Genomic DNA, 18,426 nt, shown 5'->3' with positions numbered 1-18,426 from the left:
CAGCTCTTCAGAAACAAATATATAAACAGACTGATATTATCAAGGTGCTCTGATAATCTACTGTTGATGAGTGGAGACTCCACCAGCCTATTAACAAAGAAGAAACATAAGCATATGGGTCTCGGTCATTCCACTGGAATAACCCCTTTAGTCAACAGTCAGTGAATTGTCACATCTCCAACAGCTGTAAAGGTTTGGCCTTTCGACAAGTAATAAATACCCTGAGCTCACACTCCCCTCTCCCCCCCGAGACTCCCACTTCTTTCAGTGCTTACAGGCTACCAGCTGGGTTCTCCATTATACACTTTACGCTTATACCAAATACGTTCGAATGCAGCTTTAAGTCTGAAATGCTTATTCAAGCAAACAACAATTTGCAACTGGCTTAAGAAAGCAGTATACTGAATCAGTGTTTTTCCTTTTTTTTTTTTTTTTTTTTTTTTGTTACTGTTACTTCCTATTTCTGAGCAGTATTGGCACATGAAAACTGAACAATGATTAAAAACAAAATCACGCATAACAAAGAGATTGAAAGTGCTACCGGAAATGACTTGTTAACACTGTAAGCCTCCAGATAATGCATCTCAGCAACTTATGCTATTATTTGGTCAATATTTCGCATTTGGCTTAATGGAACATGATGGATAGCCAAATGAGAGGCAGTCTTTCTTCATTATCCTGAGTCGAGCAAGTATCCCAATAAAAGAGCACAACATTTCAGCAGAACAGCACATTTGAACAAAGCATACACCTCTTCACACAAATGCAAGGGCTGTAGGAAGCAGTCATGATCTTTATATAGGTTACTTTGAAATCTATTTCAGATTATTTTTTTAATGATTCCCTCAAGACAAAATATGAAAGTAGCTTAAAAAAAAACTAAAACAAAAAACAAAATAAAATCTTACGGCTTGAAATGCAGTAAGCCAGCCTGCAGTTGATCCTCCTGAACAGTTGCTTGTTGATTGGCCAAAGTATAAGTGTAAAGAGTTGAATGAAGTTAATGATCAGTCCTGACACTATAAATATGTAGCAGATCAGCAGGTGGCAAATGAACTGAGACTTCAGAAAGCCAACGATGTCCATGATTTGCTGAGAAAGCAAGAGGGTACCTTCAGACCCAAAATGCAGAAGACAACCTGCAAAACCAAATAGTACCAGCGGTTACAGAGTGCATTTGTTTCTGTGAACAGATTATTACAGATGTCCCACTTTCCATTAAACATCTGAGTGAATTTAATTCCTTTATTTAGAAAAAGGACCGATTACAGTATTTGCAAAGGTAAGCATGGAAAGAGAATACCATATTTCTGAATCGATTTACATTGACTTTGGAAACAGGTTTTCACATTTCAGTTCTAATTCTACAAAACACATGAGCATATAGACTCCATTTCGTGCACTGCAATACTCCTCTATCAGGCCTTTATTGTTAAAATATGAGCAAAACAATTCACTTATATTTTGAACTGAGTTGTTGGCACTTCATAAGACACATACAGTAGTCTTTGCTATATTCATGAGCAGATCCAAATTTTGCAAGTCTTAAAAACACACGGTTTTAACAAAGGTTTGCTGGTAGTGTTGATGATGCTTCATCCAAAAAACCTTAATCACACCAGGAACCACACCCGAAGTAGGATATATCTTTAATTACAGTCCCATCACCTCTCTTTAAAACTTTTAAAATCTGAAACTTATTTCCCATTCAAAACTATACCATAAAATTCCCCACAAACCAAGGTGTGCACACCCCCAGTACCTTCCACACCGCTGAGAAAACTTGGGTTTTGCTTTAGAGTCTGGTTACCTTCACAAGGGTACATTATGAAACACCCCAAAACAGTTGTTTCCAACTTTTACTCTATTCAAGACTCATTTATTTAGTTTCAAATACCTTCAAAAAAAGGTTTGTTGTACTTGCATACACATACAAAAGTCCAGAACACTGCTGACTGCTCTGTATTTTGTTAAGATGCATTTACCAAACGATTGTCCTGTGCGATTTCAGTACAACCTTATTTAGAATAGACCAGCAAGCTAAAGAGCTCAGCTACAGATGCAGAGGAATAGCAGAGGTAAGAACAGTCTTTTCTTCCTTTATTTGACTGGGGAAGAAAAAACACTATACCGTGTGTCCCACTGTCTTCAGTGAAGCCCAGAACAAATTTTTTAACACATCTATGGTTTTAAATTAAAACAAACAAATAAGCACCACCAACAAAACAACAGGTACATTTCCTGGTATCACCTTCCTCAGCATACCCTATGTCTACTCCAGAAAACATCTTTAAATACACATACATGTACATACATAGCCATGTATATCCACTCAAGTAAACAGGGCAGTACACTGATTTTAGAGTCACAGAATCACAGAATCACAGAATTTCTAGGTTGGAAGAGACCTCAAGATCATCGAGTCCAACCTCTGACCTAACGCTAACAGTCCCCACTAAACCATATCCCTAAGCTCTACATCTAAACGTCTTTTGAAGACTTCCAGGGATGGTGACTCCACCACTCCACTGGGCAGCCCAGTCCAATCTCTAACAACCCATTCGGTAAAGAAGTTCTTCCAAACATCCAGACCTAAAACTCTCCTGGCGCAACTTTAGCCCATTCCCCCTCGTCCTGTCACCAGGCACGTGGGAGAACAGGCCAACCCCCACCTCGCTACAGCCTCCCTTGAGGTACCTATAGAGAGCAATAAGGTCACCCCTGAGCCTCCTCTTCTCCAGGCTGAACAAGCCCAGCTCCCTCAGCCGCTCCTCGTAGGACTTGTTCTCCAGGCCCCTCACCAGCTTCGTCGCCCTTCTCTGCACCCGCTCAAGCACCTCGATGTCCTTCTTGTAGCGAGGGGCCCAAAACTGAACACAGTACTCGAGGTGCGGCCTCACCAGAGCTGAGTACAGGGGGACGATCACCTCCCTAGCCCTGCTGGCTACACTGTTCCTGATACAAGCCAGGATGCTGTTGGCCTTCTTGGCCACCTGAGCACACTGCTGGCTCATATTCAGCCGACTATCCACCATCACTCCCAGGTCCTTCTCTGCCTGGCAGCTCTCCAACCATTCCTCTCCCAGCCTGTAGCTCTGCTTGGGGTTATTGCGCCCCAGGTGCAGGACCCGGCACTTGGCCTTGTTGAACTTCATGCAGTTGACCTCAGCCCATCGGTGCAGCCTATCCAGATCCTCCTGCAGAGCTTTCCTACCCTCGAGCACATCGACACACGCACCTAACTTGGTGTCATCTGCGAACTTACTGAGGGTGCACTTGATGGCCTCGTCCAGATCATCGATGAAGATATTAAAGAGGACCGGCCCCAGCACCGAGCCCTGGGGGACGCCACTAGTGACTGGCCTCCAACTGGACTTAGGCATGTGAGCAGCTCTATTCAGTTTAAATATTATTCCTTGTACGCTTGAAGTTCAAGGATACGTACACAATCTAACTACAATGTTATCAGAGCAAGATAAGAATTCAGGTTTTCTGCCCCTTTGCAGAAGAGAGCATCAAGTCATTTCATTTTCAAAAGGTTATTACAAAAAAAAGAAAAAAAATATTTAAAAAAATAGGTTCTGTATACACTCACTCCACTCCTCTCTATTAAAAACAAATGCAAGGTTTAGAGCTTAACATTAAAATTTGTGCCTTCCTCTGCAGGCTGCTCCAGCCATGCTCCCAAACCAAAAGGTAGCAGCAGCTTCTATCTTTATTTGCTTGTTCCCTTGTTGCATTTTAATACAAGTCGATTTTGGCAATAGAATAAAAGCTTGACTATGCACAATATACACAATTTGTTCGATTACTCCTTGACACTGTAATTCTGTCAGTTTTACTCCATAAACCCAGAAAGGAAACATCAATAACAGCGCTAGCCCATGACCCAGCAGTGTTTCCACAAAACCAACTCTTAGATTACTTAAAAAAGGTCTGCATAATTTTGAAAGGACAGATCCAACCCTAGCAGCTGCCAGTCCAGAGAAAGTCCCCTCTGCCAAGTACTCTGGCCCACCAAAAACCTTATTGGGCTCCCAGGAGCTGTCACTACCACCAACTCTAGGCTTGTCAGGAGAAAAAATATTAAGACACAATCTCTCAGCAATCAACACCCCAGTATTTTGAATATGGTTAAGGAGGAGGTACTGCCATCCTGCTCCATTCCTAAACTGTTTCTCCTTGTAAGGCATGAGAGTTTGCCCAGGGAGGAAGTCCTGAGACTATTTCTGAATGTGCCGGTCATAGGCCATCACAAAACAGCAGCTGTCAGCATCCCGGGGAATTAACCGATGAACAAATCTTTATGCCTATCCTTTTAGTTTATATGAGACCCCATTATGTGAGGCACTGAGTCTAGATCAGTGTCCTGAAACGTTTGTTTTATTGCCCTTGCTGACTGTGCGTACCACAGCAAAGAGCACACACAAGAACTGCTACAAAGCTATGGGAAGATATTCAGCCAGGTCTTCAATCACAAGGAACACTAAAAAAAAAAAAAAAAGTCAGAAAGAGAATCTGTGTTGCTGAATGATTTATATCAAGTGTTTATGGCAGTCCCAAGCCTATTATTAGCAGTTAAAATGTGCCCTTTGTGTATTACAGACTTTGTTCCCTTTATCTCGCTGCACTATTCAGTACCAAAGCAGACACCATCTGTACCTCGGAAACGCAGAGCAGGCCTGTGTTCATTGTAGTAGCCACTGTCATTATACTTGTAAAAAGCTTTTCCAGCTTTAACCAACCATTCCACTACAGATATGTTTCTTAGGATGGCGTACAATTTATCAGCATGGGCTTTGCCCAAAGACTTTGTTTTTGTTGAAAGCTAAGGAGAATGAGAAATGTTGTCTCGTAGGAATCATCGTAATGATTCATGCTGCAGCCCTCTGTCTCACTCGGAAGAAAAAAATAAACACTGGAGAGGAAATAAAATAATAATAAAAGGTAAAATCAAGTTTTGGATAAATTTACAGTGAAGAATAAAGGATTGCACTTCCCTAACTCAGACTCTTTTACTTGTCAAGTAGCAGGATTAGATCATTTAAAACTCTCTGACTGGAAGTGATCAATGGCCTACTAGTGGATGGTTTAAAAGACTGTACAGTGCCTGAAACCCAGTAAGTGGGGTTATCCTACTGTCCTTAGTTAAAACTGATCAAAAGCTTTTTGTGCCAGCTAGCCTGTTTAATTCCATGTTACAGAATCACTCTAATCTAATGTAATTCCCAGAGATCAGGAAGGGAACGGATCAAAAAAAACAACACACGTGAAATAAAATTAAAGCACTGTTTCCTTACAGTGGAGACATAGAAACTCACTATTTGATATGGTCAACAAAAATTTCCTGTAGTAAGCTGCTGATTGACAGTCGTTATGAAGAGGAAAAGCAGTTGAATGACAGAGTCTGGAAGGAGGAAGGACTCACCCAAATGTTAGTACATCAGTTTGGTTCTCCCACTGTAAGAGTGGTTAAACTACATTAAAATGTTTTATTTATGTGCATCATTTACTTCATGAGTAATGAGTATTTATTTCGTGTTGGGTCTTTAAAGCACAACTTCACAGAATTAAAAGAGACATTGATGAGATGACTGTGATAAAACATAATTACTGTCTTACAATTTGATAAAGTCACAATGCAATGTTTGAAACTAATTTCTTCCTGCATTCAGACCTGTCATGAAGTTTCAATTCTGTAAAGCTTCCATAAAACGTTTTCAAGGCAAACCAAAACTACGTAAGCGGTACCATTGAAATGTATCTAATCTAAAAAGGAACAAGGAATTGGAACCACTGCTCATATTTTTCTTTTCCGTAATGTAGGGAGACTAGAGATTAATTTTCTCTTTGATTAAATTCAAGTTATTTTCTCTACAAATTTTGCTACCCATTATACCCATAATGCCAGCTAAGTGTTTTGTTTCTTAGACATAAGCTTATTCTTTCAAAGATTTTTTTGAGTATGACACTGATAGGACTATTTCCATTACCCAAACTCCAAGAAAAGTAGTTTATTCTCGGTAAAGGCTACAAAGCAGAAATTTAATTTTCAAGAAGCAGTTCTGATCTCACGAAAGAGGTCTAGAAGCCTGCTTTCTAAGAATTCGTAGGAACTTTTCACACTTGCTCTGTCTTACTGAAATTCCTCATGGGTAACATCAATATAACGCTGGTTTAAATGATGAAAGGATCAAGTCTTTAATTCTTAATCCACAATGCTAGTTTAATAAATTACACTGATTTCCTTATAGATAATGGCTGAAAATTACAGCAATCTTTTGAAAACAAAAGAGTCAATCAATGCATTTTCTCAGAAGCTATTAAGATCGGAGAGCTGCCAAGAAGCTCTCTTCTATCAAACACCCCTTAAAATGAATTAGGAGAAAACGGCCAGCCAGAGCATCAAAAACAGATAGGAATGTTCTTTAATAACAGTTTTCAGTTGGATATGAAACAAAAGACTCAAACCTCAAATGTCCGTCTAGGGAACAAGTCAACAAGCATCTATTCATGTGACTAAGAGGTCACAGGATCAGTTTAAAAGCAGACTGCAAGACCATTCACTCCACCTCTCTCTTCTCCTTGTTCCATTCTTCAGCACGATCCACTTTTTTCTACTTAAACTACTCTCAGTGTTTCCTTCTGCTTGGAAAAAAATCAGCAGGAGGACATAGCAAAGACAATACAACATTAGACTAGCGATACACAAGGTGAACACCACTCTTCTGGCAGAGGCTGCTGACAATAACACTGCGTAGCACGTCAAAGTCTGTAAGACATTTGAGACTACTGCCAGGGATATCTTAAAGACCGGAACTGTATTCTACAGAAAGCATGAGAATGAAGCTAAGAACTATTGCCCACCTTAGCAAAGTTTATGCAGTAAACGGAGTCACTGGAGTACAGAAAGCCACAGGGCATCTATCTGACAGCATCTGGACTAACCTAATTCTGTCTATATTTACAACCTGAGGCAGGACAGCAAAGCAATTGGTTATTTTCAGAAAAGCATGTCTCAAGCCTACACAAATTTCTTTGCTCATATCTACTCTATGATAAAGTGCTAATGCTTAAGTTTTAAATGCTCTGCTGCAAATTAAGAAGAAACAAGCATATGACGATGATGCCCATTCTTGTATTTTCTTCTCTAAACCAAATTCCTGGACAGATGAGCTGCGGTGACCAAGACAATGAGAACAAGCGCAGCTCAGATTACAGCAGTCCCTGTACTGCCTCTAAGTAACTTTCAGCTGCCATCAGAGCAGCACAGCTAGCAGCACTAGCTCATAGCAGAGTTCAACTCAATGATGCTTCTGTATTCAGAAAATATTGACAAGGCAGTCAGAGGAAGCCCTTGAGCTCTTCTCTTCCTGCCAGTGGGTGTCAGAAGCCAGCATAAGATAGGCCGCATCCACATGTATATAGGCCTTCAAGGGGTATTTATCTGTACACGTCACCAAAAAAAAAAGTCTGAAGGAAGAATTATCTATTTGTCTCATGCTTAATCAGGCTTTGAATCACTTCTCCCTTTCCTCCAAAGGCAAGTCCAGAGCATTACCTCCTCAGAAAAGTCACACATTGGGGATGCATTTGATCATACCTTAAGAGTTTTCCCTACAGTTAAGGGAACTCCAGGATGCTTTTCAGTTTTTCTGAGAAGCCAGGCATTCCTGACTGCATATTTTGTATTACACAGCTACATCTGAGATGCGTCCATTTGGCTGTTTCAAAGGCTGAAGAATTAATACTATCTACCAGTGAGCCTCGGGATACCCAATTTAGAGACTTGTGATGTACATTGGGCTTATGTGGCAAGGTTTTGGTAGCAGGGGGCTGCAGGAGTGGCCTCTGTGAGCAGAGCCCAACAGCTGCTCCATGTCAGATCAGAGCCAGCTCCAGCCAGCTCCAAAAGGGACCTGCTGCTGGCCAGAGCTGAGCCTGTCAGCAATGCTGGTTTAGGAGAGCAGATTTAAGAAAGGGAAAAAACCTGCTGTGCAACAGCAGCTGGGAGAGAAGAGTGACAAGCAGCCCTGCAGTCCCCAAGGCCAGCACAGGAGGAGGGCAGGAGGTGCTCCAGGCAGGCAGCAGCAGTTCCCCTGCAGTCTGTGGAGAGGCCCCTGGAGGAGCTGTCCCCCTGCAGCCCATGGGTCCCACATGGAGCAGATCTCCACGCTCCAGCCCATGGAGAGCCCCCGCAGGAGCAGACCCTGGGCCGGAGCTGCAGCCCGTGGAGAGGAGCCCACGCAGGAGCATGGGTCTGGGGGGAGCTGCCCCCACCCGTAGGGGACCCGTGCTGGAGCAGTTTGCTCCTGGGGGATGGATGGACCCCGTGGTACGGAGCCATGTGGGAGCAATGCTTGGAGAGCTGCTGCCTGTGGGCAGGCCCCGCAGGCTGTTCGGGAAGGACGGCATCCCATGGGAGGGACCCCACGGGGAGCAGGGGCAGAGAGGGACTGTGAGGGAGCAGCAGAGATTAAGCCTCAGGGACTGACCACAGCCCCCATTCCGCTGTGTGACTTGGAACAGGGTAAAGTTTTTTTTTTTAGTTTGCTTTTAGTTTCTCACTGCTCAAGTCTGCTAGTGATAGGCAATAAATTATATTAATCTCTCTCCTCTGAGTCTGGTTTGACTGTGACAGTAGATGTTGAGTGATCTCCGTGTCCTCAACTCAACCCTCGAGCTCTTTCACATCGTATTTTCTCCCCACTGTTCCTTTGAGTAGGGGGAGTGAGTGAGTAGTATAGCAGAGTTTAACCATCAGTGTAAAAACCACCACACCATAAAACTGAATTTTTATTTATTTTCTATTGAGCACAAAGATAATTAGCATAACAGAGTCCAAACAAAAGGAAGAAAAGTAATGCAAGAGTTTTTGAAGTGGTTAGAGTACAATAACGCTTTCCCTTCCCCTTTTATATTTTCTTCCTGCTGTGACCTAATGTCAGAGCAAGCCAGCTATGTGAGCCCTTCATGCCTGCCAGGACATGAGTTCCTTAGCCATGCACGCAAACTGCTGGGAAAACACACCACGTTGCTGCTGTTTGCCCTGACGGTCTCAGTGCTGGCTGGTCCCTTACCACATGGAAAGGAATTATACAGGGGGTACAGGCAACCAGGGAGAAGCATGCGTACTCCAAAAACAAAAGGAGTGCAAGATGAGGAGCCACTGCCCACGTTAATTCAAGGAGCAGTTCAATCTTGCTCCTTTTTCCAGGAGCATGAAATATTCAGGGAGGAGGGAGCTGAACAAGGGCACCATAGGGAGCTGGGCTTAAACACAAGGCAATACAGAACTCCTGGGGGCTACTGTGTTTAGGGACCACAGGGCCAGCAGAGCTTCATCTTTAAGGAAGCACTTATTTGATGAGGATAAACTCCTTGAAGTTAAGCATTTCTTTTCCTGGCCCCTGCAGAGTTACTCAAAGAACGGGCCTGGGTGAAGCCCAGCAGAAGATCAAGCTCACAAAAACTGCAGGAGAAGGCAAGTTGCTTCTTTCCAGCATGTCAGGTGCTGCTCTGCAGTTCTTCCCCACCCAAGTTCTTGCATCTTAATACATTAAAACTTACATATTTCTCCAAAGCACAACTATCTGTAATTTGTTTGGGAAAAATAAAAGGAAGAGCTGCATTAAGATTCTTCAGACCAGAAGTAATCTAACAGAATTGAGCCCCAGAGTTCATTTCTGGATACCACAGTCCCCACTTCCTCTGTCTCTGGGTCCCTCTATACAACAAGTCACTTGTGTTGCCAATAAGGGCAATATAAGCACAATTTAGAGATTGAGCAAGAGAGCAGGACTAAACAGCAAACACGGACTTACAAAAAAAAAATATATTGAGAATCTAAGCAGGATGTGAGCTAGACTGTCACAAAAATATAGGTGACCTGGACAGTTCCTCAGAAGTAACTGAGGTAAATAACAAACAGACCAGGACAACCAGCTTTATCATGCACTTGTAACCAATTTAATATTTGCTCTCAGGTCACCATAGGCAACATTAAGTGCTTACTCAAAGGTAACCAGGCACAGATATTACTGTCATCTGGCACCCTCCACCTCCAAAAGGAAAGAAAAAAAAAAAAAAAAAAAACAACAAAACCCTCAAAACACATTTCCAGCAAGATTCTTCAGTGGGTGATCTGGCTTGCTGCTGAAGTACAGGTGGCTTGTCACACAACAGGATACGAATGTCTGAAACAAACCAAATCTTCGCGCATATATTTGCTTATACATATGCTTTTGTGTTGCTGATGTAAGAATTTCTGTACTGAACACTCAAAGTACTGTATAAGGTATTTGCACATGTGAGAGAGATCCAAGTCTATCTCACTAAGCCACTCAGTGTAGAGTCTGTGGGAAATATCTCAATGGTGAGATCTACAACATTGCTCACATGCATTAAAAAAATAAAAATTAAGGAGGCAGGAGGTGCAGTAGAGCAGGGTGTTTGCCACTGGTGTCATGGTACTTAGTCAGCCTCAAGGGCACACACCACTGTGCTGGATCACCTCTGTGTTGGGTATTTCAGGAATAGATGCAACACAGGAGTAGCTACTGTTCCCCAGTGCTTATTACAAGAACGTTTCTTTTAGAAGAGCCAGAAGAATAGGGCTGGGAAGGGACAGGGGCAACAGACAAAAGCTCATTCAAGGGCTGGCAAAAAAACAGGGATGCCTTAAAAAAAAAAAAAAAAAAGAATGGTGCTGGGAGCCCAAACATTCTTTTGATGAGAGATAAGCTTTAAAAAGGAGGCCTCTCCAAGAAGACTCATGTTTTTTCTTGCCGAACACTGATCACTGTCATCTTGTCTTAAAGAGCTGTAAATTACATTCACAACGAAACAAGGGGACAACACAAGGTCCGGGAACAGCCTATATGCTCAGCAGACAAAATACTTTCCCCAAATTCATAACAGCTTTAGGCGTAAGGCACTAAGGAAATTCTGGTAAAAGGATTAATTTAAACTTCACATATTTAATACTCAAATTCTTAACCACAGTTAGATAAGAACAAAAGTAGAGTACAAAATTATCACTCCCCTAACTTCAGGTCAGCCACAGACAGTTTTCTACACCACTAACACCCAGTTTTGTGCAGGCAGGGAAGTTTCACATCCACTCAACAAACTTGCTAGTATAAGTAACCCCATTTGTATATACGGAAATGGAACCTTTTAGGGATAGGTTTAGAAAACAGTATGGACTTTTGTTAACTCTTCTAGATGAAAGGGGTTGATAAATCCGGGAAAAGCTCCAACCATTCAATGAGCCTGACAAGATCTGTCTTCCTACCTCCATCTAACACACCGGGAACTAACAAGGCTGTTGCAAAGCTGGACAGTCACGTGGCAAACCCATGGCAGAGCCAATTCCAGAACTATGACTGGCCCAGTCATTAGGCTCCAGCCTTCAGCACAAAATAGTACTTTTCATACTCCTGTAATTGCCTTCTTGCCAGTGCTCAGGTTTCCCTCACAACAGTTTCTGAAAGGCCAGGCATGAACAGAGAGGGAAAGGACACACCCAACACACCTCAGCTCTTCAGTGGCAGCAGACAGTGTAAGAGGTACAAATGTAGGAGATGGCTCAGACTAGGGCATATGTGCTGATCTGATGAACTCTTTCCCTCCATTTATCCATTCCTCAAGAAACAGGGGACAAGTATTCAGTAATTTAAGTGGGACTGTATCATAAGCTAGAAGGTGTAACTTCAGTACCAAACTGACAGCACTGTGCACACAAGCATACACGTCCACCAATGCTCCTGTCCAAGGAAGAATTAAAGACATTTGCTAGATGTTTCAGCTTCAACAACCATAAAATAAAAGCCACCAGCACCGGAAAAAGGGTAATTTTATTTCCTTAGTAAACTCCCATAAAATGACCTTGTTATATTTTCTGGAATTGTGATCTACATTTAGTAGACCTACATTTTGGGTAGCCTCTTTAAGCCTGTTTCCAGAAGTCTAATTCTTAACCTCTGTGGCTTTGTTGTTTTGTTTACATAAAAAGGCCAGAAAGTGCAGCTAATGAACAATAAAGGATTTGTGACAGAAAAATGAATCTTGAAAAACTAAAAATAAAACAAAACGGCAAAGATGTGGCAGAACTCACTGAGTGCCACCATCACGGTGGCAGTGCCCCCTGGCCTACAAGGGCCACTTCCTCCATCAGCCCATGGGCTCGTTGAGGATTTACTGCTGTTCCAAAAACTGGTGTAAGGTCAGTGACAGGGCCTCTCTGGGAGCAGCTGTGGGGCCAGCTGGAGAACCCCCCCCTCCCCATTCCCCTACCTCCCCATGGAGCTGAGCTCGGCTGCAGGCCTGTCGGGTGCCCAGGTCAGGCCACAAACACCCTGCTCATGGCAAGGGTAGGAGGGAACAGCGCCGACATCTTGTGTGAGGGATCCAAAAGCCCCCAGTAGGAGTCATGAGGCGCAATTAGCCATGCTGGAAATGAGAAGTGCCAGCCACCTGATTACAACTCCAAATAAACTTTTTTTTTTTTTTTTTAATCTTCTATGACAGTAGTTTTTGAAGGACTATCTCCTTCAGCTAAGCCATTTGCATATTTTTAATTAATATGAAACAACATTCATTAATGTCCTCTTTGAATACTGAGAGGATGTTAAACAATATATTCTTTTTTTGTTTGAAAAGACTTCTTTTTTTCCCACCTGCAAGTATTAATTTAATTTGGCGGTATGGCACATGACACTGAAGAGTAAGAAGTACCTGAATTTCTCCTTTATGAAAACCACATACCAAGATTAGAAATGGCAGTGTATACACAAGATGTAGCCCACACCGAGACGGGAATTCACAAGAAAATGAACACTTATTCATTACACTTCCAATGCTTCTTTCGGTGGAAAATAATTTAACTGGAAGATGCATGTGGCATGGAAGCTTCCAGATGCCTATTCAAAGAAAACCAACTTCTGCCTCAGGGAAGTAACACTCAATACTTAGAAAAGCATTCATCTTATAGCTGAGGTCTTTTGGGCATGGTCCCAAAAAAAAAACAAGATCCTGGCTTCAGCGAAAGGCTCAGCTGCTCCCACACGCAAAGCAATCACATATTCAGATGCCAGGTAAAAATCCAAACAAACAGTGGTAACTGCTTTACCGTGCTTCAGCGATCATCTTCCACACCAGTTTTCACTCACCTCTGCTTCAAAGACACCTGCTTCTGAACTGATTTGATACACTTCGAACCCAGAACACAGCCTCCTTGTTCCCAGCCCCCCCCCCCCAATCATCAGTCCCCTAACAGACTGATTTAATTTGAGAACTTCAAAAAATAGAAGCCTTTATCACAGACACTGGTTTTATCAAGTCCAATAATAAAAGAAGTTTCATTTTGGACCTGATTCAAATCCCGCTGAAGCCAGAAGAAATTTCTCAACAAGCTTCACTGGCTCTTGTTATTTCGAAAACATCCCTCAAAAACAGCCAAATGTGATACAATCAATCAATATACTTGTATTCTCAGTACCTAAAGCTGCAGCTAGTCAAACCCACCTTAGACTTCCAGCAATATAATTTAAGAAGAGTGCTTCATCCAACAGCATTTACTCCACTGGATGGCAAGCATGCAGAGTTCCTAAACACCCTGGTAAGAATCCAGTAGCATTTTTACAACCTTTGTAAGGAAGAAATTAAGTATCTGGTACGTCAACATCTACCTAGATTTTCTCTGCACAATTTCAGTTGTCTGAATCCTTTCAAAAGCCTGGCTTTCAGCATTTGTCCCAGTAACTTCAAACAAATCTGGGATAGTTTTACAAAGCTTAATTTCAGAATGAAGCTTTTCTCTGTCTCCCTCTCAGGTGAAATGCAGTACTTGCATTTCACACACTCGCAGAGGTCCACGCATAGGCATGTAAAAACTAGACAGCAACACACCAAAGGCTGAATGAATTTGGGAAAAACACTTTCTTAGTTATCTTACTGCTTGATTATAACCATGTTGCATCCCTACCACCGTTGGGCAACACGAAAGGGCTGTTTCTCTCAATTACTCTGGGCGCTCTAGATGCTTGTTTTACATTTCTAGGTTGAGGGAAGATAGCAGTATCTCTGCTGCCTACTGTTTGCTGAATTGAAGACTGATATTACTGAATTGTTTGTAATGTAATTTTCACTAGTATCAGATCAAGGGGAAAAAAATATGTCTATGCAAGCTTCACTGTCTAAACATATCCTCAGAACCATAAAATTAACTAAAGCATTGTTAACCCTTGACAGACAACCTGCGACAAAGGGGGAAAGCCTCATGAATGATTCAAGTTCAAGACTAGGCTGCTACACCCAGAGGGCCTCAAACCTTCCAGAAGTGCAAAACAGCATCTGCAGTAATGGTATTTCCCAAAGTACAGAAAAACATGGTAATAAGAGACAAACAACGATGTGCAAAGGAAGACGTAATAAGGGAAAAAGGGGAAGAACCAGGACATTATTTAACTTTCACACAGTAGATCTCACGAGAAATCATATGTAATTTCTACACAGATTTCCCCTAATATTTTCTTTTCCTGTCTTTAGCGACAGGTCTTCAGTTAGCCATTTTCCTGTTCTCTGACAGGTGAAAGAAGCTTGCATAATCTGCCAACTGAAACTGTGCAGGCAAAGCTTTCAATTCACCTGGATCCTGATGGAGAAACGTGACTGCAATTTGACTTTATGATCACATAAAAAGCAAATCAGCAGTAATGAAATCCAGAAATAACACTGTATTCTGACAAAGATGTCAGAAATTTTGCAGACATAACACACAATCAGTATACTAGTCTCTGCTTGCAACTCCAAAGCTTCTGGCAAGCAAGCCCTGTCTCAGCAACCTCTACCTCTGATTCCCTTTCTGCCTAGAACTGGTTAATCATCCTTCCCTGTTCCTGTTACTTACGCTACAACAGAAACCTCAAGCCAGGTCAGCTCATTTGCAACAAGCAGAAAATGATTTCTGTGTTAAGCTCTTCAAGGCAGACTATAACGAGACAGACAGAAGGGCTGAAGGTGAAAGCAGAGGCGCAGAACTAGGAAGATGAAGTTCAAAACAAAGAGCAGACTGCTATCAGGTGCATGGCTCTGCTCAGTTTCTAATGCTCAGTTCACGTTCCTTTTCAGGAAATCCACTACAGACATTGTCTTTCCCTCACATAATCAAAGAGGGGTCTTTATAGCATCTTTGTCCTTGCCACTGTACACAGTTATTCTTATTTGTTTCCATTTCCTCTTTTTCTGACCTTACCTTGACACTACCACATCTCTACTCTGAGGAACTGGAGGAGGAAAGGGGAAAAAAGGCAAGAAAACGAAATGAGTCAGCAGTTTCTGAGAAGCACAGGAGCATTAGTCAGAGGCGAGCAGGGTAAGCTCATTCACGTCTAGCTGTGACGATTAAGACCACCGAAGAACAGACTGGATGCACTTTCCCAACCCCCTGAAACTGCACAGCTGGGGAAATCCAGCCCCCAGCAGAAGCAAAACACATTTTCAGCTGCCCAGTACCAGTGATGAAATGAAATGAGTGTACAGGTACCACTCTCCAGTCACCTTCCCAGTCTTCTTATAGACAATCCCATTGCATCCCACTGAGCCAATCAAGCACACCTGAGGAAATAGCTGCCCTGCATAAAGTTCTCTCTAATTAGGGAGGTCCACAGCTTCAAAAGCATTTGCTGACTAGAGCACAAGTAGAGCACACTAAAATGCATTGTTGCTTTCTTGTTCCTCTTCTCCCTTATCAAGATGTACCAGCAGCAGCAGCGATGCAATTGGTTAGGGAAGCGTTCTTCTACATCAAGCAGCAGATGTCTGACTTATTAAAATTTAAGACCAAATTATTAACACAATTTCTAAGGGCCGCAGGCACACATGTGCAGTGCAAGAATGCCATTTGCTAACCCCAGCCCAGTTGTAATGGTGCCTTCCTGGGTTGAAGAGATTTCCATGAGCACTCTTCACAGCCTTCATCCTCCAGCAATAAAATCAGGGTTTAGAAAAGGGAACAAGAAACCACCTCTTTTCAGCAGGGCAGCACACAGCCATAGGGTTCTCACCCACCACCTGCACAAGAACCCTTCTCCTTTATGGTACAGTAAGTACATGCAACTGCAACTGATGCACAACCATTGCTCCAGGAAAGCACACTTCCCTCCAGAGAGATGCTGAACACAGCTCCACTGCCTCATGATTTTGTCTGGACAGAGCAAAACAACTGCCCACCAAACTGACATCCACTGGGGCTCGGGATCCACAGGCCATTACCATGCTCTAGGCACAGTGCTGTTTGCTTTTCTGTGACTCTAGGCAAGGACTGACCTCTATGCAGTTTCTTCACTCCGAAATACAACACTTGAAGCTTCTTGTTGAAGCACTTACTAAAGCCTCGTACCTAAATGCCTACCACCGATACAACCAAACTTTGCTTAAGAGCAATCTTTATCCACCAGCAGCTTACAATGCCTCCTCTGTTCATTGCAGGCATATATTCTGATATATTCTTCCACGTGAATCCTGGCCCTCTGTCTTCCATAACATGCTGTTAAAGTTTCATTTTTAGATACAGCTTTTTCAGGCACTGTTACGCAGAACATTAATAGGAAAAAGCAAAGCTATGCGTTATATTTATACGAATTCCTAAAATGAACCGAACTGTATTTTCATCTATAGGGCAGCAGAAAGTAGTTGGAAAAACACAGCGTTAGACCAGACACAAACACCTAGAGAAAGTTGCTGGGCAGTAAACGACAGCAAACATTTACAACACACCAGCTACCCTAGTGACCGACGTGGTCAGTATTTATACAAAGGCAGTCCTGGCACGTTGTACACAAATCCCTGCATGTTTAAAGCAATGCTGTCATTCACGTGAGAAGTGAGCTGAGAGAAAGAAAGCTGCAAACTCCTGCTTACATTGCTCCGCACCCCTACTGCTTCCCTGCTCCAGTAGCTTCAAGTCTGTTGCAACTTGCTCGCAGTGCAAAGTGACTTAAGCACGAGCCAAGGCTATGATCGCCTGGTACAACTTCCTGGGCTGGACGCATCGCTGGTTTTCAAGAAACGCTCTGGGGCTTTTTTAAGACAGAGAGGGACGGGGAGAGGGAGTTTCTCTTCTCCTCCCACCTCTTATGATGGATTTGGGGTTTTCACGTAGCAGCAAGGTTACTGCCTAACACATATACCTGCATAAGGGACATCATCCCTAGAGCCCTACACACGGCATGGCAATACCCGTAACTCTTAGCAATACATGTCAGAGACCAAAACCTGCCTATGACATTGCTCACACAGACCGTCTTTTTTTGGGGGGGCTGCCTTTTCAGCAATCAGCCAGCACGCACTTGTTGAAAAATAAAATAAAATAACACACAAAGGGTTATTTCTTAGCTAAACAATGCCCCCTTGGAGTTTTCCCCGCACCGACCGCTGTCAGCCCAAGCACGGCTCACGGCTGCCGGGCTCTCAGCCTCCCCCGGCAGAGGCCGGCACGGAGGCGAGCAGCGGCGGGGCCGCCCCGCTCCTCCACCCTGCCCACGGCCGGGCTCCCGGCTACCTGTGACCGACACCGGCCGCGCTCTCCTCTCTTCTTCTTCCTCCTCCTCCTCCTCCTCCGGCTGCTCGCAGCGCGGAGCCCCGGGGTGGGGGGGGGCGCGGGGCGACCCCCGGCGGAGCAAATGGCGGCCGGGGGGGGGGGGGGGGGGGGAGAGAGATGAAGCGGGTGGGTCCTGGCCGCCGCCCGCCGCGCCCCGCACGCCCGCTGGTTTGGAGGAGAGGGCGACTCGGTTGGCTGTTTATTATTATTATTATCAATTTTTGGTTTTTCTCTAAACCGGCTCGACCGCACCTGAGGAGCCCTCCGGCCAGCCAGCCAGGGGAAGAGCACGTACCTGGCGCTGCTGAGCCTTGGCATGTGTGCCACGCTGGGGGGCCGGGGCGGGAGCCGCGCCGAGCCGTGCCGAGCCTCCCCGCCCCGGGTGCCACTACTTTGCCCGCGCCGGGAGGCGGCCGGCTCGGGCGGGGCCGCCAGGCTCCACCCGCCGGGCGGCTCCGGGTGCCCCTCGCCTTCCCTCCCTGCCTCCCTCCCCTCCCCTCCCTGCCGCCATGTCACTTCCTCCCGGGGCGACCGGCCGGGGAGACCGCTCCCCGCGCCCCGCTCCCCGAGTGCGTCCCCCGCTGCGGGGAGGCACCGTGAGGGGGAGGCGGGCGGCAGCCATCCCGGCCCCGCTGCTCGCGGCTCGCTGCCAGGCGGCTCTCCCGAGGGGAGGACTGCCGGAGGCCGGGCTGTTCGGCACCCGGGGCATCGGGAGGGGAGCGTGCCGCGGATGGCAGCTGGTGGAAGGCGGCGTTACCGGCGCTGCGGGTCGAGCTGGAGAGCTCCGGGGGAGACTGGGCTGAGCTGTCGCGTCCCTGCTCCGT

General features: G+C 44.4%; 1 protein-coding gene across 2 annotated transcripts in view; it reads right to left on the bottom strand.

Annotated features, from left to right (window-relative positions):
* AGPAT4 (1-acylglycerol-3-phosphate O-acyltransferase 4) overlaps positions 1–18,022 on the bottom strand; it is a 78,027-nt gene extending 60,005 nt beyond the window's left edge. Inside the window, exons 1-2 of one of the 2 annotated variants that reach the window (XM_082756785.1) lie at positions 17,898–18,022; positions 909–1,139 (exon numbers count right to left, since the gene is read on the bottom strand). In XM_082756785.1, the coding sequence (XP_082612911.1) occupies positions 909–1,086 (178 nt within the window). In that variant the 5' untranslated portion in view covers positions 1,087–1,139; positions 17,898–18,022. The remainder of the gene's footprint in view (positions 1–908; positions 1,140–17,897) is intronic. The other variant, XM_082756786.1, reaches the window with a different exon arrangement.
* Positions 18,023–18,426: the final 404 nt, after the last annotated feature.

Source organism: Aythya marila (assembly GCF_965140915.1).
Source record: "Aythya marila genome assembly, chromosome: 3".
In the NCBI taxonomy this organism is placed as follows: Eukaryota; Metazoa; Chordata; class Aves; order Anseriformes; family Anatidae; genus Aythya; species Aythya marila.
Note: the sequence above shows the minus strand (reverse complement) of the source record. Positions and strands in the feature narration are given on the sequence as shown.